A 22,748-nucleotide genomic window follows, 5' to 3' on the forward strand; every position below is an offset into this window, starting at 1 on the left:
GAACACAAAAACGCCTCGTGCATTTATGTATTCGATGCGTGATAGAAAACACATTATGCTCCCCCTAATGGAATGGTCTAGTTCAAAAGAATTCAAAAACAGCTACAAATTATCATGCAACATTTTTATAGTTAAAACACACAGTGCAAATGACAGAGCTTGGCTTTTGTCTAACAACCACACTACAGCGGTTAGGAGACTCCTTGCAGGAGAGTGTGAGCTTGTATATCGCTGTTGTCGGGTGGAAACTTTGAATGGTCCAAAATGTTCGTTTTGTATTTATCATTTTAAAAGTTAAACTAGTGAAAAAATAGCCAATCTGCAAGAGTCGCTAGACGTTGTGTGCTTGCCGATCTGCTATTTTCACTAGTTTAGAGCGGCAGTCCTTGTATGGTGAAGCAGGGCTTTACTTTACGAAAAAACATACAAAACTTGGAGATACAAGGTTTCTGCCCCGACAGTGATGATATGACAGTGATGATATGACACCTGCAACTTGCTAGGAAACATCTGGGCACGAAATGCAAAGCAGGGTAGAGGACACTTTTAAGTGTGAAACCAGATCACACGCAGCATAAACATTTGGCTACAGCTCAGCCTCAGTCCTAATTATCCATTCCCTGTGGTTACATGTTCTCCCATTATACTCTGTTCTTTGTTAAAGGTAAAATAACTAAATTCATTTTAATGAATTAATTATTTTTCAGGGAAAACTTCAGATGTGTGGGATAGCCTTTTTGATCAAGAAAGAAGGTTTTGCGTTAACAGCCAAGCATTGTGTGTTTCTACTGAAAGTGCTCAGCTTAGTAGTTCATTAAGTGTATCTATCTATCTGACAGTAATGTCATATTTTGTTATATATTGTTAAGGCAGGTCTACATGTACACATGACTGCTTACTTGTGGGATTAAATGTTACAGCCTACATACATATACAACAGTAGTACTACAGTACATACTATTATTACAGTCACACAGTCACAGATTACACACATCTCTCTCTCCAATTCAACACACCCAATTGGACAGCAGAATCAATTTGTTTGTTTGTTACTATTGCCGCTGTTTCAACTGTTTAATTTAAAATGGTTACTCATTCAACTAGAGCCCGACTGATGCCAGATGTTTGGGGTCCGATGCCAATGCCAATTTGGAGTCCTAGACCCACGTTTTGTCAAAAAGTGCAACTGTGATCAATCTGATCATTTTTTTAATGCCGTAATGGGTTTGTGATCAGCTTTGTTTGCATTTGTTTATGGCAGCCATAAAACCAGCTCAGAGGCCGTGTGGTTAAAGTGTCCGCCCTGAGACTGGGAGATTGGGGTTCAATCCCCAGCCCAGTCATAACCAAAGACTATAAAATGCTACCCAATGCCTCTCTGTTGGCAGTCATCATTAAGGGTTGGATTGGTGGCAAGTCTCTGAGACAAACTATAGCATCATGTCCAGGGGGTGTACGCATGAACATCAAGCTGCCTCACACACACTACACAAACAGGAGATAGCTGCTGACCTATGGGCCACATTGGGAACTGCTAAAACAGTGACTTTGAATGAGAGCTCTTATACCATGCAATGTAAGTCATTGAGGAGTCTATTTTTGTAATAAACAATTACTAATCAATGGAAGCGATCTGAGCAAGATATCCTGGCCAATTGAACTAGTTAGATCATGAGTCATGACACAGTAACTACACCACTCATAACTCAACCAACATCATTGCACTATTCAAACATTTTTCAAAGAATAGCAGATCTACAAGCTCACGATGCATGGCAACACAACATGAACATTTGAGTTTGTAGATCTGCTTTTTAGAAAACTATTTCATACTACACATCAGTTGTATAATTGCTGAGCCAGATATGTCGACCAAAATGTCAAATAGCAATATATCAGTTGTGGCTTTAATTCCGAAGGGTTTTCTCTTGATACAAAAACGATATCAATTTACAATTACAATTCAGGTATTTAGCAAACACTCTCTATCCAGAGCATCTGCAAGGTACAGGAACAGGTACATCAAATGCAGTGAGACCATGTAGTGCCTCTGTAATCTAGGATCATAGGTAAACCAGCACACCTAGCATCAACAACAACAGCAGCAGTTCAATAGTCAACTGTAGATTATACAGTATAAACACTACAGAGTGCTATCTGGCAGCTTCTGAAATAGTAAGCAAATAAGACACTACAATTTTCCACCATGATCAATGTTTGCTGAAGTAAATGACCACAACTGTGAATGCCAAGAGTTTAACTTTGATCTGGTAGCAGCACACAGCCCTCTGCTAACATGACGATAATAAAGGTTACTACTGAAACATATTACTGGAATTGAGTAGTGTAGAATTATTAGACAATGCCTCAAGGCTTACATTAGAAATATATGAGATGGCAAGATACGTTTGTCCACTATGAGTATGCTATATTGTTTTAAACAGTGGGGGAATTTCTCTGCCAAGTAAGTACTGAATACATTATGGCACTTTGCCCTGAAAATATATTACACAAAAGCACACTACCGTAATTGTGGTTTAACCACTTAAGCCCTATATACTTTGTCATACAACGAATTGCCAAAATATAAATAATAATAAAACAGTGGTTAAATGAAAAGCCTTCGTGAGTGCTTCTGAATAATAGTGTGTATAGCCTGAACTTTCTAATGTAATCAGTATTCCATCATTATCTCAACTTGGCAAAGTCCTCATTGTTGCAAATCAATAGTTATCGTTTCACACATTTTGATATGTCTATTATATACAAAATGGTAATAGTGTAATGTGAATGTCATGCCATGTAGCCAACCAACAAGTCAAGCCTGAATCCCAGTCCTGGGTTATTAGTGGATTATTACTGTGCCATCAGCAGCAATTACAAGCTCCAATAGTAATTAGGCTACACTAAATGTAATCTAAAAATAATTTTAGCACTGGGTATATGAGTGCTCCACTCTCCATCAACTCTCCATCCAAAAGGAGATTCCTCCATCTTAGATAAATCTGTTGTGTTCACTGCTGTTGTTATATCTGTCTTTTGTATAGTAAAAAAAGCAGATCTACAAGCTCACAATGTGTCGCTTATAGAACGGCTACTTTTCACTATTTGTGTACGCCACCATTGTACAACGATGTACAATACAGGGTTAACAATCTATTACAATCTTCATTGACATGTAAACAAACAAAAAAACCTTGCTTCTCGATTATTCAGTTATAAGTCGGTTATTGGGTTCTGAATATCGGTTTGGATATATTTCGGTTAATTGCCCTGCCCTAGTTCTCAAAAGTATTTCCTTCAATCTCCTATTATTCCTATGCATGTGTGTTGCACATGCAAAGTATATGTGCGTTAAAGTTCAAGGTTTCAAGGTTAAAGCTTGTGTACAACAGTATAGGTACATTAGAGTAAAGCTTACTGTATTTGCAGCATCATAGGTAATTAAAAAATAACAATAATAATAATAAAACGGTAAAAAATATATATTTTATAAAGAAAGAGAGAGTGCAAAAAAGAAAGAAATATCAACATATGTGCACGTGCATGCATATGCCCTTGGTACATTATATACACCAACAGCATTGATTGTGTCTGCATGCAACGCTTCTGTCCCTGTTTTGCAGAGTATGCTGACCATGCTGACCAAATGCTTACAAAGTCACCCAACAGGGCAGGGGAAGCACAGATGATCATGTCAAGTTCCACTATTCAGACAGAAATCAAATTGCTACATTAGGGGGAATATTTTAGTCAAAGCTGTTTGATGGAGTCAAGCAGTAAGGTGTCTAGTCTAGTGGCGTGCATTTAGGGGTTACGACCCCTGCTTTTACCAGCCCCTCACCTTCCTGTAAGCCACTTAACGTTCTCAGTCTCAAAAGCAAATCAGTTCAAACAGCTGCCTTCCTGTCTTTCTCCAAGTTATGAGACAAGCAACAGGTGAAGCTACTTAAATCATCTTGCAGATGCTCCTCCAGCAACAGCTTCTTGCACACCACTCCCACTGTAACAGGACTGTCAAGAAGTGAACATGAACTTGACAAGTGTGTTTGCATGTTTGCGCTGAAGGATGCAAATCTTACAGGTTTCTAGTCAGCACTCTCTTTTTGAATAGCAATTACAACTAGCCCTGTCACAATCATTTGAGTTAATAATCGCAATTATTTTTGCATAATCATTCGAATATTTTCCCTTCACCTGTATAAAAACAGCTGGATGAAATTTTAAGAAATATCGATTATAAATCAATCATTACACAACTCACTATGTGAATTTCCACTTTTGTGTATCTATTTTCACTGTTTTTGAACATTTGTGAAAGTATACAAATTATAAGTTATTTGTCATATCTACCCTGTGCATTGATTGTTTTAAAATGTAAGGACTAAAAGTGCACATTTTATTTATATGTAACAATATTCAATGCCAAAGATTCTATTAAATCATTCATCGCAATTATTTGTATGACAATTAATCATCAACTAAAATGTCATGACCTACTTACAACTGCACTATTTGGCTTTAAATGCTGCTGTCATGGTCCAAAATAAATGTGGAGTACGGTACTCACTTGTTGACAAAGTTAAAGGATGTACCCTGCCAATAATAACACACGGATGGATAAACAGATGATAGCCTAAGATGATGGAGGAGGAGGGGAAAAGCATGCTTCAAATTGCTAAATTAAAGAATACAACGATTAAGTGCTAGCTGATTCCAGACGGGAGTACTACAGAAAGATAACCTGGAGAGAAAAAGAGACCACAATGTGTTCACATTCTTTCGCCATAAAACCACAAAGTGGAGTCTGTTCACAGCGTGAGTCATAACAGCGGCGGTGTTGTGCTTAGTCTCAGTGTGCAGGAAAATGTCAATCAGACACAGAGGCAGCACTACAGCACAGCTACTTGTCCCCAACTAGCCTGTCCAGAGCGCAGTCAACATTACTTAACTTCAAGTCTTCTGTTAAGTTCTGTGGCAAGGACTGGAGAACAGTATCAGGCCACAGAGGGGAAAAATAAACTCCACGGGTTATGTTCACTCGCAGTAATCCAAGAAAGTACAACTGTATAAACCTCCTGTGTTTATTGCCATGCCTTGTACTGAGGATATTGAGCGCCTGTTTTGTTTGGCTGGAAACGAGACTTGTGAACTTTTCCAAGAGGGAGGAGGAGCACAACCACTATACTTCTTAGGTAACTAATTACATATTGACAACAGTAAGGTGTAATACGAGAACACTAGAGACACCGAGAAATGACTTCTAATAACGCGACTAAAACTATGAGCCTTTCATGTCATGAGATTATCAACGACCCCAACTACCTAAATGACTATTACATATCCAAGAATGCATGCCAGGGATTATATAACGGTTTTGGTCCCGTGTCACGCTGGTGCGAGTAGCCTACTAGAAATTAAAGTCCACAACAAACAACATATCGGCGACAATAAACGATTAAGATGGGATATTAGACAAACTGTTGGGAGATGTATATAAATAGAACGAATGCAGTCACTGACAGGTTTTGTCAACATGCATGCGAGCTTTCTACACAAGACATAACAAGTGTGCAGGAATCAGTCATCCAGCTGCACACTGCTGAGTATTCTGGTGTTTTTACACAAGGCAACAATTTACATTCAATACCGATACAGTGTAATGGAATGTATGACCAATTAAGGACACATTGCTGTCTTTGCAGAAGCTTATAACAAGAGAGAGAAAGTGTTTTGGCTTTCGGGTCACCACTTGGCAAGCGAGACAGATTGCAACATATAATGGGAAAAGGGGCGATAATAGAGTCGCCTGCGTTGTAACTCGCTGACAAAGTGCTACAACAACGTTACAGCGCAGCGAACTCATCTGGAAACATTGTTGCCGAAAATGATGTCAGCTAGACAGACAGGCCATAAGCCTGCTCTGCTCTCTCTCCTCCTCCAGCTATAAGCTATACTATCAACTCAGCCTGGCTGTGTGGCTAACGTTAGCTTAGCCCCTCTCAGCTAGTTAAAAATGGCTGCTTTCCTTTAGTTTTAAATCTCTTACCAGACAGAATAGATTGGAATGGCAGTCCTCCAAGCTGGCCCCGTTTGGTACAAAACAAGAACTCATCCTCTCAGTGCGCGATCGAACATTCCACCATTTCAGTTCCCGGGAAATAAAGAACAATTTGCAATTGTGTTGTTTTCTTCTAAGATGTGCTGAGCCAATCAACGAGAATTATTATTTTTTAACATTTGGCTGCAGGATAGTTAATTTAACAACCTTCCGAATGCATTTCCTCGTCCAAGATTAAAAGGCGACTGTAGCGACTTTGCGGTCTCTACGTCGACATCTTAAAAAACACACTGTGCAAATTTCAAGGAAGCGAAAAAATGTTGATAAAACAAAAAGAAAAGGGGAGCAAAGAAGCAACTCTCCCCCTCCCCCTTAGCCTAAAACGGTCTCTGATTAAAAAAACGTCCCGTCTACTCCGGCTCCACCACAAAATCCAGCCTAAAAACGAAATGCATCCTTAAAAAAGCGATCGCCATCTGCCATCGGCCGATATTTTTATGGTTATTTCAACCATTATTTTTTCAGTCTCGGTTCCTGTTGGTTTCCATTTGAATTCATGGATTCCTTTCTTTAATGGCGGCCACAGGGACAACTCTGCCTTCCAAAGCCTATTGGCTCATTCGTGGTCATGAGGGGTGTAATAACACAAGAGTGATAGGTGTTGCCGCTAGGCGAGCGCAAGTGGCGCTACTGAGCAACAGATTTTGTTACTAATGATCAAGCCTATAAACTCACTGCTCACTTACACAGTGCACCACCTAGTGCATGTGATGGTGCACTTACAAAGAGAAGTATCTGTGCATAATGCGCCCTTGTGAGGAGATTTGATGAGTACCAGCTCATAAACACAACTCATAATGGGCACTGCACGCTGGCTCAAGTTGTAACTGTGTTATTATTATGACAATGGGCCAGTCCACTGGAGTCTCTGTTTCCCACACAGTGGGTCTGGACCCATTTGTGGGTCACGGACGACCAATTTTTATGGGTCGCGTGCAAATCGAGTAAAAATCCAATTTTCTTTTCCTACAAAAATATAAATGAATATTTCAAAAATGTTCCTCTCCCCCCAATATTTTAGAAATAAAAATAACATTTAGAATTTTATACATTTTCAAACAAATAAACAAACATCTCAGAAATGCCATAAAAAATTGCCGATGTAGCCTACAAGCTCTCTGTGTGCTTGTAGATCTCCTATTTTCACTGGGTGGCGATTATGCAATTTCTCTTTTGGGTCACAGGCTAAAAAGTTTGGGAACCACTGCACTTGAGTCTCTGTAGTAACCATAGACATGCCATTATAGATGGAATTGTAAAAAAAAGAAAAGAAAAAAAAAAGGCATTTAACAGAGGCTCTTAATCCAGAACGTTTTACAATAAGCAAGGTAATACATCAACACATCAAATGCATATAAATAGCCTAGTAATCTAAGAAAAGAAAAAAATGCCTATTCAGTAAAAACGTTATAAAATCTAAAAACATAAAATATGCTATCTAAATTACATGTACAGTATGGTCATACAGGGTTGTCAAGTGCTACTGTAAGGGCTAAGGTGGAGTCTGAAGAGGTGAGTCTTCAAACCACGGCGGAAGCTATGGTGTCAGTCTGCAGTTCTAATTGCAATGGGGAGTTTATTCCACAGTTTGGGGGCCGCACACACACACACACACACACACACACACACACACACACACACACACACACACACACACACACACACACACACACACACACACACACACACACACACACACACACACACACACACAACAAACACAAACACACACACACAAATCAACTAATACTTGAATGCCATGGCAGAAAGCATGCAGTTTCATGAGAATGCATGATTGATTTTTCCTAACTTTTTTTGCATTTGTTTCAAAACTTCAACATGAAATGTACAACATTGCAGTCAGAATATTTGGCATTTTTAGCAGAGGAGACTCTGCCGTGAAGCCAGAAGGTTTATCAGAGTCTAGGCCTAATACAATTATAAGCAAAAACTTTTTTTTTTCTTTCTTTCTTTCTTTCTTTCTTTCTTTCTTTCTTTCTGCAATTGTAGTTCTGTAGACCGCCCTAAAGGAACCTACAGAGTCCCTGGAATCCACTTTGAGAACCACTGATCACTAAATATGTTCAATACAATGCCTGAATTGAGTGAATTCAGGATAAAGTTATATGTTTTTTCTCCTTTTGATATTGGCTGAGGCTCTTCCACTAAAACAAAGTCTGACTCAAAGCAACAATGATAATTTTTCCTGTGGATCTTGAAGAACAAGGTTTTATAGGTTATTTTCCCATGCACTATTTTCGGGAATATCAGACCACAACATTTATTGTAATTTACCTTATTCATTTGACTTCATCAACTTCCCAGGCCATCGTGATTTTCTTTTTCTTTTCTTTTTTTTTTTACCAATTGCGTATTGCACCCAAAAAAGTAGCCTCGGGTCAAACCTATCCCTCACTTGGTTTCAAATTAGGACTTTCATGGAATAAGAGGCTATTAACATCTATGCTAAAATTAATGAGTTTTTAGCAAGTCTTTATAGGCTACCGTCATTATCCGAGGAGGCTTCCTCCTAATTACAACACTATGTAATCTGTGTTTAGTCATGGAAGTTGTTTCTATAAATCATTGGTAACTAGGAGACCTTGCTGGTTCATGCTTTCTGTGGTATTATCCTGTCAGTCTCTAACGAGCAATTATGTTCCCTTTAATAAACCATTTTTATTCAGTTGTTTCCTCATGAAAGTCATTATTATCCAACAGAAGGCCCATATCCTTTGCCTTGTTAACATACAAATGTTTCGGTTTCTCAGCCATAAAATCGGTTTGTAGACGCAGAGTTACAGTACTATAAACTATAACACTGTTAATTTCTTTCTCTAGGATTATGCCGTCATCTAGGATTATAAATAATTCTTCCTCTTTGCAATCAACCATATTGAGGGCTGAGGAAAACTAATGTCATGGAGGTGTGTCAGAGTAAGAAGTTAAACTGGGTGCTGTGATTTTTGCGTGGTCTACATACGGTCCACCATCCACCCACATATCAACTTTAATTGTCGCAGCTTGTCTGCGTGTAGACGTGAAGCCGTGTGTATACACAATTTTAAAGTCTATGGGTTGGTTCCCTTGACACATCACTGTGACATCACAGGTGATATCACAGGTGACATCAAGTCCATATATGGGTATTCCCCAGAATCCCTTTTTATGCCCATAATGAAGATCCCTGATGTCATCGATATATATCACTGGCCAGATGGGGGATCTCCATGTATGGGCATAACATATATTTTATGTTGTGATGTCATGGGAACCACTCTAACAGAATCCCTTTTATGCCCATATATGGAGATCCCTGATGTCATCAATATTAAGCCCATATCTAACAGGACTTCATATGGGAATGCCCATATATGGAGGAAGACAGCCCATATCTGTGCGCCTGGTTCAGACAGGGATCTCCATGTATGGGCATGAAAGGGATGTACTATACGTACAGTACATGGATCTCCATATATGGGTAACTGGTTCAATATACTGTACACTACTGGCCAGATGGCCATGCAAGAATTGTCGCTCTGAGGCGTCTTACTAGTATAAGATAACAAGACGTGTGCTTGTTGATGACTACAGGTCTGTCCCCAAAGCCCTCAGGAATCAGTTGTCTCCATTGAGCTGATCCTGAAGGATGGATGCTCTATCCTAAAATAATGAATACGTTCCCGTACATCGCTCCATACTTTATTTATCATAACTGTCCTTGGCATGAAAAATAGTATCTGTTAAAAAAGACATAGCAAAGGGGAAGTTTTCATAGCACAATACTTAACAGCAAGGCGAGATTGCTGTCATGGCTGCTGATGGTGTTTCTTTCGCATAAAGCATGTGGACCAAATTTCACAAAGATGTTCTGTCATATTATGTATTCTGTACTAAGAACAATTGAGAACAGAGTGGAAATGAAAGTGTAAGATAGTTTGGAGATGGCCAACTGCTCTTGTGACATCTGATTTGACATGCTCCGTCGCTCGTTGGCATTCTGTGAGGGGAGTTTGTCAGAGAGAGGGCCCTCTCTCTCACTGTGGTGTGACTAAATCCAGGAGAAAGTGAATAACAAATCGTAGCCTTAGCCAGAAAGAGACATGGCCTGACTTTAATGAGCCCCCTGGTCAGATAACACATCAAAACAGTAACATGTGGAACAGGATATTAGACCGGTCTATCATTTCACAAAAGTGATAGCCATATATTGCAACATGAAACAAGTCAAATCAAAAATCTAAGTGAAAATCCAGTGTAGAGAAAGATACATTAAGTCTCTGGTAAAACAGAAAAAGCACCAATGAATGAATAGCACATGTGCACGCTACGTCTCTGTGTGTGTAATATGACTGTAGACAGGACTCCTCCGAAAAAGGATGAACACTGAGTTGTTGCTGCAGGACCATGTGATGTATTTGCAAAGCTTTCTGCTAATCAATAAAATTGACCTGCCATGTAGGAGAGCCCCCACTGACAGACACAGCACAACACAGCATCAGCAGCCAGTAGCATTTAAGGCCACAAATCCAAGGTCCATAGTTCAACAGCAGCGCTCCTGTATTACAAAGCACAAGTGGTAGTATGTCTTTCTGAGCCCCTGGAGAGATGGAATAGTTATCAAGAAGGTCAACAAGGGAACCACATTCAAACAAAGTAGTGCACCTTCTAACCCCTGTGCCAACACAAAGCATAGAGGTATGTGCTTTTGCGTCTTCTTGCATGGTTTCTATCCTTCTCTCTCTCTCTATCTCTCACACACACACACACACACACACACACACACACACACACACACACACACACACACACACACACACACACACACACACACACACACACACACACACACACACACACACACACACACACACACACACACACACACACACAAATTCATTGGTGCTTTTTTACCTCCACCAGGCAGGAGATTATGATTTCACCCCTGCCCATCCGTCTGTCTGTATTTACGTCTGTCTGTGAGCAACTAATCGCAGGCACAGTGTGAAACTTTGCACGCACACTGCCAGTAGGCCAAGGAAAAAGCTCCACCCACCAATCCTTTACACCAGCCTCAAGGTGGCGCTATAACAGAATTTCCCCTGCAAGATTAATAAAGTCTACATTATTATTAGGGCTGGGATTTTAACTGATTCATTTTGATTAATTTGTTACAGAAAAATACCCTGAAAAAAAAATTACACATTGTAATCATGCTTAGTTTTTGCAACACTTTCTCACTGGAAGTTTCAGGCGTACCGATCATACCGGTGCACCAACCAAAAAACCCCAGTGCACGCACCTCTTTGTTTGCCCCAGTGGATGGGAAATTTATATAGCTAGACTAAGTACAGAGTAAAAGGTCAAGTTTATTAGTTAATGACGGCTCAAGTGGTTAAATATCTGAAAAAAAAGAAAAAAAAACACAAATTGACATGAATCCATGATACACTGATGATTGCGCTGTCAAACGATGAAACTACGTATATGCAATCTATGAAATGGTTGTGGGGTCCCTGCTTCATCTCTCTCTCTCTCAACTAAGGGGTCCTTGGCCTGAAAACGTTGAAGACCCCAGCTCTAAGACTAAAGCCTGATTTATACTTTGTCGTACAACCGATTTTAACTGTTGGTCTGACAGTTTTCCTCATCAACTGTCTGTCATTGATTGATTGATTGATTGATTGAATACTTTATTAGCACGACTGTTAACAGTACAGGCAGTACAGTCAAATGTTATGCTAAAAGGATAACACAAAAATCCCCCCAGACTTGTTTCTATTGTGGTCTGTTGTACTCAATTCAACAGAAACACATACAGTACATAAGGTACAATACAAAACATATTGGAATAAAGCTAAGTAGAATCATAGAGGCCTACAACAAAATAGATTGATCTCTTCCAGATTGCGACCCTCAAAAGCTGTTATAGGGCTGCGCTTCATTAAAGTGTCTTTTGTGGTCAAAGTGCTTCATGTCAACTTAGCTTGTTTTAGCTTCTTAACGCTACTGGGCTTCTTAATCTGTCTGTGTAAAGCATTGTCCATGAGTGGGGACAGTGGAGTTTCATCGACTCCTGAAGTGTGTGTGTGCATGTGCGTGTGTGTGGAGGGGTGCCGCACCAAATTCTGGGCCCTGGGTACAAGGATTCACTGCGGGCCCCCCATGAATGTCCTTCATAGGGGGAGGGGGTTTAACCCATTTAGACTGGGAACGCATTATTAGGCGTTATTATATGCTTTAACCATTGAAAAATAGCAGATTTACAAGCTCACAGCGCGGCACCGTGTGCCACGCTGCAAGCTTGTAGATCTGCTATTTTTTTTTATTGTGATTTGAAAAACCTATTTGAAATCCTTCTATGGTTTTTGAAGGACCCGCAAAATTATATGTATTGGGCCACGGACCCTCATCTCAAAATATTTAGTTCCAGGGACCCCCCCAGAAGCAAAATTTGAGTTATTTTCAAAAATAGCAGATCTACAAGCTTGCAGTGCGGCACTCGGTGCCGCGTTGTGAGCTTGTATAACTACTATTTTTCAATAGCTAAAGTATAAAGTAATTAAAGCCCCTCCACCTTGGACCCTAGTAACTCAGTCCCACTTTTTCCCCCCTTATGACGCCTGCCCCTGTATGTGTGTGCGTGCGTGCGCGTGCCTGCGTGCGTGTGTGTGTGTGTGTGTGTGTGTGTGTGTGTGTGTGTACAGTGTGTGGGGGGTCAGATTGTATTGGGGCTCCTTGGCACAGCCTGGGGTCTGTAGAGGAACATTCCAGACACACAAATAAAAGCCATATAGCCGCCGCCCCCTTTGTTGCACTGCTGACTAGACAGACAAGAGGCTTTCTGCAGGGCTGCACAGCGCGGCGTGTCCCCGCTGTTAAATGACGTGACACACTTCTTTCCACCGCAGCGGTGGTGTAAAGTAACTAAGTAGATTTACTTACGCATGCACTGTACTTAAAGGAATATTCCACTTTCAAAAGAACCTTTGGTCATTTTATCGTCTAATCAGGCTTGGACAGTTTTTAATTTGCTTGATATTTGATGTAAATTCTATCAGTCCTCCTCCTCCAGGAGGACTGATAGCACACCCATTGTAACTTCAAACTCCATTTTGACCATGATAGATTCATTAAAAACACCCATTATTTTTCTGGTGACTCATACTGTCCTCCTGTGTTTTTTTGATAACTTTTTATGTATTTCTTAATAATTCTTTATTGTATTTATTTTTCTTCATTTTCCCAAATAATTATTAAAAAGAAATGAAAAAAGTTGTAAAAAAAAAACACGGCCTGCTCACGTATTAGGAAAAAATAATGTGTTTTTTTGATGAATTTATCATGGTTAAAATGGAATTTGAAGTTACAATGGGTGTGTATGGGGTCTTGGGGAGGCGTCCTGCAGGAGGATTACATCAAATATCTAAATATTGAATGAAGCAAATTAAAAACTGTTCGGGTGTTCATAAAAGCCTGATTAGACGATAAAATGACAAAAACTTTTTTTTAAAGTGAAATATCCCTTTAAGTACAGTTTTGAGGTATTTGTAATTTATTTTCTAATACTTTTACTTCTATTCCACTACATCTCGGATCCAAATATTGTACTTTTAATCCACTACATTTATTTGAAAACTTTAGTTACTAGCTACTTTGCAGATGATTATATTATAAAACATACATTAATCCACTTTAGCCCTATTTTATATTATATATTTGAAAATAGCAGATCTACAAGCTCACAAGACCCGTATTTTCAAACATTTTGTACTTTTACTTTTGGCACTTTAAGTATATTTTGATGCCAATACTTTAGTACATTCACTCAAGTACATTTTGAATTCCGTACTTTTACGAGGGTGCCCTCACACCAAATACCTAGAGTGGAATCCGCCCAATGCATTTCAATGAGAATTGAGCATTTTCTGCCAGTAGAGGATTTCTGCAAAAAACGCTACATTCTCATTGAAATGCATTGGCGGATTCCACTCTAGGTATTTTGGTGTGAGGGCACCTTACAGAGTATTTCTATACTGCAGTATTGATACTTTTACTTGAGTACTTTTTCCACCACTGCTCCACAGTCCTTTCACAGGCTTTCGTTGTTATTCTCTCCCTACCTCCCTCCTTCCCTCTCTCTCTCTCTCTCTCTCCTCTCTCTCTCTCTCTCTCTCTCTCTCTCTCTCTCTCTCTCTCTCTCTCTCTCTCTCTCTCTCCACCTGACTTTCGTAACCCCCCCCCCCCCCCCCTTTCTCTCCTTTCAATATACTTTCATACAACACACACACATTGCAAGCATATGAAGGTAAGGGTGTCTACATGGAAGAGATTTTCCCCTCTCTCTTTAAGCAGCCTTCCGCCCCTGCAGGAACCAGCATGGGATTAATAAATTCAATATGAATTGAAAGCTAATGAAATGAGCACCCCGCCTCTCTCCCCGTCTGCCTGCCTGCCTGCCACTTGGAAGGAAGCTGAGAAGAGAGCTCAGAGAAAGAGAGAGAGAGAGAGAGAGAGAGAGAGAGAGAGAGAGAGAGAGAGAGAGAGAGAGAGAGAGAATGAGATCATTGTAGAAATTACACCATCAAAAGCAGCAGTCAGCGAAACCATAAAACTGGGCCGCTGTCAGCAGGCTGACCTTCCTGACTGGCTACAACATGCCTGGCATTCCTCTGTGACACGGTGCTTTGTCATTTCCTTCACAGTGACACTGGGGACAGGCTGAAGCCCTGGATAGGGGCCCTCACACCATGTTGCAGAATGGTACGGTTCTGGATAGGGGCCCTCACACCATGTTGCAGAATGGTACAGTGACCAGTTCTGGATAGGGGCCCTCGCACCATGTCGCAGAATGGTACAGTTCTGGATAGGGGCCCTCGCACCATGTTGCAGAATGGCACGGTTCTGGATAGGGGCCCTCGCACCATGTCGCAGAATGGTACAGTTCTGGATAGGGGCCCTCGCACCATGTCGCAGAATGGTACAGTTCTGGATAGGGGCCCTCGCACCATGTCGCAGAATGGTACAGTTCTGGATAGGGGCCCTCGCACCATGTCGCAGAATGGTACGGTTCTGGATAGGGGCCCTCGCACCATGTCGCAGAATGGTACAGTTCTGGATATGGGCCCTCGCACCATGTCGCAGAATGGTACAGTTCTGGATAGGGGCCCTCGCACCATGTCGCAGAATGGTACAGTTCTGGATAGGGGCCCTCGCACCATGTCGCAGAATGGTACAGTTCTGGATAGATGGATACATGTCTCCTTTCCGACAGTGACTTCTTATTGTCGGAGTGGTAACACTTCCATAGAGGTTAGGTTTAGGGTTAGGGTTAGGGATAGGGTTGGTGTTAGAATGGAGACATGTCGGAAAGGAGACATGTCGGAATGGAGACATGTACTGAGAACGCATGCCCCTCCAGTTACGCAATACCCGTTGTACACATTGTCAGCGTAGTGGTTTTATCCATTGTAGCCGTTGTCGGAGTAGAACGTTGAACTCTGATGGAGTACTTCATCGTACTCTGTTTGATGGAGACTGAATACTTCATATTCAGAATTCCATTGGAGAGTACTTCCGGTCAGGCACGTGCACACATAGAGAGTAAAGGGGGCTTGAGCCCCTGCCCTTTTACCCGCCTGTAAAAAGTGCCCTCTCCAGACCATGAATAAGTACCGAAAATAGCCGACCTCCAAGCTTGAGGTCTGCTATTTTCGATATTTTCAGCAAATAGAAATTTTAGAAATGTCAGCCCTGCCTCTCTAACATTCTCTGCACGTCCCTGCTTCCGGTCTTCTTTGGGGGTTGTCTTACTCTTCCTTTGACTTCACCAGTCTCACCGAACTTGGTCCTAAGTTTTGAAAAGATACAATCAGGGCTGACACCAAATAATGTTGCCACTCTGCGTATCGGAACACCAGCTTCCATTTGCCCTATTGCAATGCCACGTTTACACGACAAACTAACTATCTTTCCATGGGGACAGTGTTGCTGCTTAATTGGAGCATATACAAACTCAATGAGGTTTCAAGAGCTGTGCTCAGGAGCCAGTCACACACTGTGGCTGGCACACACACATCTCTCAGCAGTAGTGTGTTGAGAAACCAGAGAGATTGCCAACAGAAGCATATTGGGGGATTTTGAGAAATCTTTTGGAGGAGCTACCCACACGTTTAGCTGTGTTGCTCAATCCACGATCACACAATCCTTACAAGTTATACCTTGTTATAAAGGTGACTAATCAATGATAACAATTACATAAAATACTATACCAATAGGTATTATTGAAGGGGAGAAATAATCGACCAAAGTTATGCTTCCGAACGTTTTGGGGCAGTTAGTTCCAGACAACCGCCGATCCGACTGACTTCCCGACTGACTACCTCACTCCCTCAGGTCCTCTGTGATACGCACACCAAGTGAAGTCGATCAGCCAGACGGTTCTTGAGACATACAGGGTTCACTAGCTGTCACTCACGGAGATAACGTGCATTTATAGATACATGACTGGTGGTAAACAGCAACTTTTTTACAGTATCAGACAGCACCATCGTTTTGTTCTTTCCCCTATAAAATATTAATGTTTTGTTGACAACAAGTTTCTATTCCTGCAAAATAAAGGATAAAGCCTGGGGGGAAATCCCTTTTAACCCTTTGATTTTCATAGACTGTAGCAGGTTTTACGCACACATCGTTGCAGGGTTATTCTGAATCCTCCTACCCTCAGGAGTATGCAGCGAGTGCCACAGTAAAGGACACACCTGCCAAAGATATAACATCCATGTTTGCACACGCTGCAGTTTTCTTGCCATCCATGCAGGCTATTGCAATTAGATGAAAGAGAAACAGAAGGAGAGAGGGAGACGGATACATGCTGTAGGGAGAGAGAGAGAGGAAGAGAGACAGACAGGGACACAGGGGTGTCGCACCAAATTCTGGGCCCTGGGTACAAGGATTCACTCACATTTTGTGCTTTAACTATTGAACAATAGCAGATATACATGCGCTGTGAGCTTGTAGATCCTTTGTTTTTTGAAAAAACCTATGTTTCTATGTCTGTGGTGCTCAAACCTTTTCACGTGAAGGACCCTCAAAATGCCAACGTATTTGGCCACGGACCCCCATCTCAAAACATTAATTCCATGGACCCCTCATGGAGCAAAATTTGAGTTACAAATGTTTGCTTAAAATACATATATTCAAAGATTTGCACATATTTTCACGACTTTTCAAAAATAGCAGATCTACAAGCTCGCAGCGTGGCACTCGGTGCCGTGCTGTGAGCTTGTAGATCTGCTATTTTTTCAATAGCTAAAGTATAAAATAATTAAGGCCCCTCGACCTTGTGCCCTAGTAACTCAGTCCAACTTCCCCCCCATTGTGACGCCCTGCAGGGACTCTCACAGACAGACAGACATACTGTACACACACTCACAAAGAGAGGGCTGCTGGTTAGAGTTCAATTCAAGGGCAGAATGAGTAGCATGTAGCAGTAGCAGTCAGCCCCGAAGGGCTGTTGATACAGCGGTTATCCTCGAGCTGTAGGACCAATCATGTTTCCCATTAGAGCGGCCTCATTTCTTAATTGCTTAATTGGAAGCTGTGTGTGGGATGGATAGGCTCCAGAATCCATGTGTTGTAAATGCACTCTCTCCTCGCCTCAGATGATTAATAGAGACCTGTATTCCCCTTGTAGGCCTTCGGTCCACCCACCCGCCCCCCACACACACGGTTTGTCCTCCCCCTGTCTTCAGCTTCCTGCATGAGAGCTCATTACATTAAATGATCATAGTGAGGAAAATGCAACACACGCAGAAATGAATGAATTAAAGTTGGGCTGTGATTGATGGTTTACGTCCACCTCATACTTTAAACAAACGGCAGATGTGCAGGAAGAAACAACCCTTGTTCAAGTCAAACGTTGGTCTTCACTCACAGGAGCGACACCTAAAGACAATTGCCACATCAGGAGTTTTCAAAGTGGGTGACGGGGCACCCTGGGGTGCGGCGACGGCAGTCCAGGGGTGCTGCGAGATAATTTGATAATATATGGAATTTATTTGGACGCTTATAATATTTTGTATCATTTTAAACTTGAAGTACAAAGTTGTTTTCAGTCAGATCTAACCTCCCAACATAATCACTAAAATATCGTCACTGTCGGGCAGAAACCTTGTATCTCCAAGTTTCAAATGTGTACCGGTATGTCTTTTGGTAAAGCAAAGCCCTGCTTCATCATACAAGACCGTCGCACAACACTAGTGAAAACAGTCGATCTACAAGCACACAATGGGTGGTTTTGCTTAAAGTTTCCTGATTTTGCTTAGCAAGCATGCGTGTACAAAATTCATGGAACATTTCCGAACGCTGAGCCCTTTAACACAAGTCTTACTGTATTGGATTTGTTGCAATAAATGGTTAAATCTACTCTGACGTGAGTGTTCCTGACTAAATGTAACTAATTTGGCGGCAGTAACATTAGCTTTTCTGGCCGGTCAGGTGATCCATATGAGTAAAACCGCGGAGATCATTTGTTAATTTTTGGAACACAGTTCTTACATGACGTGATTTGAAAAAAGTCTATGGGAATTCTGAATGGGGAAAAAAAGAAACAGGAACCAGGTAGGACGTATAAATTATGTCAGACTTTGGTCTGACATAATTATGCCCTAGTTCACCATTTCCCAAACACTGGGTCGTTTTAAAAGAAAATTACAATTTTCATTAAAAGAATTCAAATGGTGAAAACAGCGGATCTACAAGCTGACTACGTCAGAAATTTTCGAACCATTGTTTTGCCCTAGTTGTTCCTACATGATGTCACATGCGTTAAATAGATATTTTCTTTTCAACACGCGACTGTGTCAATAAGTCTAAATTGTGCTTCAGTCCACAAATGAAATAGAATGTTGGGCGTGCCGGGTGTCTCGAATTTATGTTCCTTGTGATTCGCGAGGACCCAAATTCAAATCCTACTTCTGTCATGTCTCCCTCTGCCCTAGGTCTCCTGTCTTCCTACATTCTAATACAATATATTAAATATATATATATATATTGTATATAATAGGTTGATAGAAGTGTGAATACAATACAAGTCAACTCCACCTTATTATTAGGTAGTAATACATTACAATGACCTCATCTTCTATATGCTTGTGAAAGGAAAAACCCAGCTTGTTGTGTCTCCCAGATAGAGGCTTTGCCATAGGGCATGCAACATACCTCTGAGACCTTGCAATGCATAGCAGAGACCTTGGTAATTCATCTCTAGACTGCAAGAGCCATCCATCCATCCACCCATACATCCATGTGTCAAAACAGACAAAAGACACATGGCCAAGGATACAGCATAGCACACTGTTCAATATTTTAGGGGATGTCTGTCAATATTTATGAACCGGGCATATTTGAACATATTACTTACTGGTCAATAAGTTCACCAAGGGCAGTGCCCAAGGTCTGTGTAAATAACGCTGCTCCATAAGAGAATATTGCAAGTTTATCATCCCCTGCTCTTTCATTAAAATATACAGTAGGTAGGGATGTAACGATACATTTTAACAACGATACAATACGCATCACGATACATGGTTGACGATACGATACATGGACGATATTAGTTCATTCATGGCGATACGATTCGATTCAATGATTTAAAATCGATATAGTAACTATTTAGAAAAGAAATGTAATCTGTGTGAAACAAATAGTGCATGGTTTAACTAAGGGAAAAATCTATTATTATGGATGTAAAGAGGTAAACACTGTGATTCTCTAGCAAATACATGGACATTATATTTCAACAAATATGGACAAACCTTGAACACAGAGATTACACACATTTATCGATAGACCAAGAGCTATATGGAATGGAAAAGTAATTAAACCGCACTTTTTCATTTTCCCTCTTAAAAATTGCTAAATACAAAAGGCACAAATACTTAATTTCCATACAATCAATTATTTGCACTGCAAAACTATTATCTGCATTGTAAAACGATGCCGATGCGATACAAAGCCAAAACGGTATATATCGATATAGCAGATCATTGCAAATTAAAATCGATTTTTCGATTCAGTTACTACATCGTTACACCCCTAACAGTAGGCTACACCTGTCCTGGATGATGGTGTAATGAGGATTTCTCGTGACTAACATTGAAAGTCTTTCTCAGTGCAGTCTGGTGAAACAGCGCTGTGTTAAATGTTATTGCGTACATGTTGTTACCTGCCCAACGCACGCCAAGCAAGTAGTTTGATATAGTCAGTGGTGTAAAGTAACTAAGTAAATGTACTTAAGTACAATTTTGAGGTATTTGTACTTGAGTATTTCCAATTTTCAATACTTTTACTTCTAATCCACTACATCTCAGAGGCAAATATTGTACGTTTACTCCACTAGGAATTATGTGAAAACTTTAGTTACTAGTTACTTTGCAGATATTAATTATAATATTATAAAACATACATGAACCACGTTAGCCTATAATTCTCTACATAGGCTATTTGAAAATAGCAGATCTACAAGCTCACAACGCGCCGCGATGCGACGCGTTGTGAGCTTATAGATCGGCTATTTTCTAACATTTTGTACTTTTACTTTTGGTACTTTAAGTACATTTTGATGCCAATACTTTGGTACTTTTACTCAAGTACATTTTGAATTCCGGACTTTTACTTGTAAGGGTGCCCTCACACCAAAATACCTAGAGTGGAATCCGCCAATGCATTTCAATGAGAATGTAGCGTTTTTTGCAGAAATCCAAAAAACACTCAATTCTCATTGAAATGAATTGGCGGATTCCACTCTAGGTATTTTGGTGTGTGGGCACCCTAACAGACTACTTCATTGCAGTATTGATACTTTTACTTAAGTAAAGAATGTGAGTACTTTTTCCACCACTGGATATAGTTTATAAGCCGTCGAGGACACATCCTTCTGCCAGAAGAGATTAGAATGATGTGTGTGCGTGCACGTGTGTGACTTTCTGTGTGTATGTATATGTATTTCTGTCTGTGAGCGTGTGTGTGTGTGTGTGTGTGTGTGTGCGTGCGTGCGTGCGTGCGTGCGTGTGTGTGTGTGTGTGTGTGTGCATGCGCGCGTGTGTGTATGAATGTGTTTGATGTTATTATTCATAGCGCAATATGTCATAAATGCTTTCAACATGTGCAGTTGTGCACAGTGCACACATCATAAATGATGGAGGTTTGCATCCCTGTGCTGTATTTACAGTGTAAGGTGTCTATAGTTCGAGTAGCAATATGGTTGATTTGCACATGTATTTGATCATTCTGCATTGCTCACAGCTATATAGTATTTATACAGTACAGAATCTTAATTTTGCAATAATCTGTGTTGTACACTTCAAGTTTCATTAGGGTCCAATGTGCACTTTCATTAGTGTCCATATTCCATAACAAAAGTTGCACGAGGCAGATATGACAAATGATAATTTAATTACTTTTATGCTTTCAACATAATGCATTAATAATGGAGTTATCAGAGTGGAAATGGCAGATCTACAAGCTCAAAACGTATGAACTTGTGTGTTATTTTGGGATTTGCACACTGGGTTAAAATACATTTCACATGCCAATTGCCCAAGGTTCGTGAAATAGCACAAAAACCACTGTGCATGCTCTCCCTCCAAGTTATGCGTTTTTTGCCCTGAAATTAACAGCAATAAATCTAAAATATGCCTATGTAACTGCCTGTTTATTGACAATTTTGCTTCTTTCGAAAACTCTGATGCCATCCAGTGTCATTCAGCTGGTTCTTTAAAGCACTACTTTGCTTGTGAGCAACTTAGAAAGTTCTCTTGGCAGAGAATATTAGGCTTACAAATCAGATGTGCCCTCACATGTCTGAGTGCTTTCATGATACCACTTCCAGAGCTTAAAGAGACAAAGGGCCCTGGTAGCGTCATTGTGATGTGATATATCAACATTGCCACTTTGAAAAGATCACTGCCAGACGAAGCACACGTGAAACTTTAACCTACTAATTTGTCATGTTCTGAATTCCATTTTGAACTGTCAGTGTGGCAGATGTAACAGAAAATCCGTCCAGGCGCATACCACATGGGCTTGGTGTAGCCTAATCTCTCAAGGCAGACTCTGATATCAGATGAAAAGGAACAAACAGAGAGAGCGTTCCCTTTTATTTGACGATGGTTAGCCAGACTGGGTGTAGCCTGACAGTGTGTCGCTGGTTCGATTCCCGATCCCGTCCAACTTTGCTGCAATGGTGGCATAAAAAGCCCCAAAACATCACAAAAAAAACTCGATATTCAAATCTAGTCTCATATTGCACCGATGGTCACAAAGCCATTTGAAGTGTTAGCAGTAACATTGCTGTAGTGCCAATTTAGTTTTTTTGGTGTGACTATTCTCATGCCAGACCCCTGAACAGTGTTTGTGGATTGGTGTGGTATGGAGCATCGGTGTGCCTCCAGGCCCCTTCAGAATCAGAATGAACCTTTATCGTCACATCACATGTTTACAGGTGTAAAGAAGTGGGTTATTTACTTTTGTGCAAGCTCCATCTCCAATTTTGTTCTTTTCAGAAAGAGAAAAGAAAATAAGAGGGGGAGACAGGGAGAGCAAGGAGAAAAATAAAGATATCTTA

At 40.7% G+C, this 22,748-nt stretch overlaps 1 protein-coding gene across 1 annotated transcript in view; it reads right to left on the reverse strand.

Moving 5' to 3' along the window:
* med13a (mediator complex subunit 13a) overlaps positions 1-6,652 on the reverse strand; it is a 118,438-nt gene extending 111,786 nt beyond the window's left edge. Inside the window, 1 exon segment of the mRNA XM_080749694.1 lies at positions 6,050-6,652. Coding sequence (XP_080605820.1) covers positions 6,050-6,115 — 66 coding nt within the window. The 5' untranslated portion in view covers positions 6,116-6,652.
* Positions 6,653-22,748: the final 16,096 nt, after the last annotated feature.

The sequence above is a fragment of the Nannobrachium achirus genome (genome assembly GCF_963921795.1).
Source record: "Nannobrachium achirus genome assembly, chromosome: 19".
In the NCBI taxonomy this organism is placed as follows: domain Eukaryota; kingdom Metazoa; phylum Chordata; class Actinopteri; order Myctophiformes; family Myctophidae; genus Nannobrachium; species Nannobrachium achirus.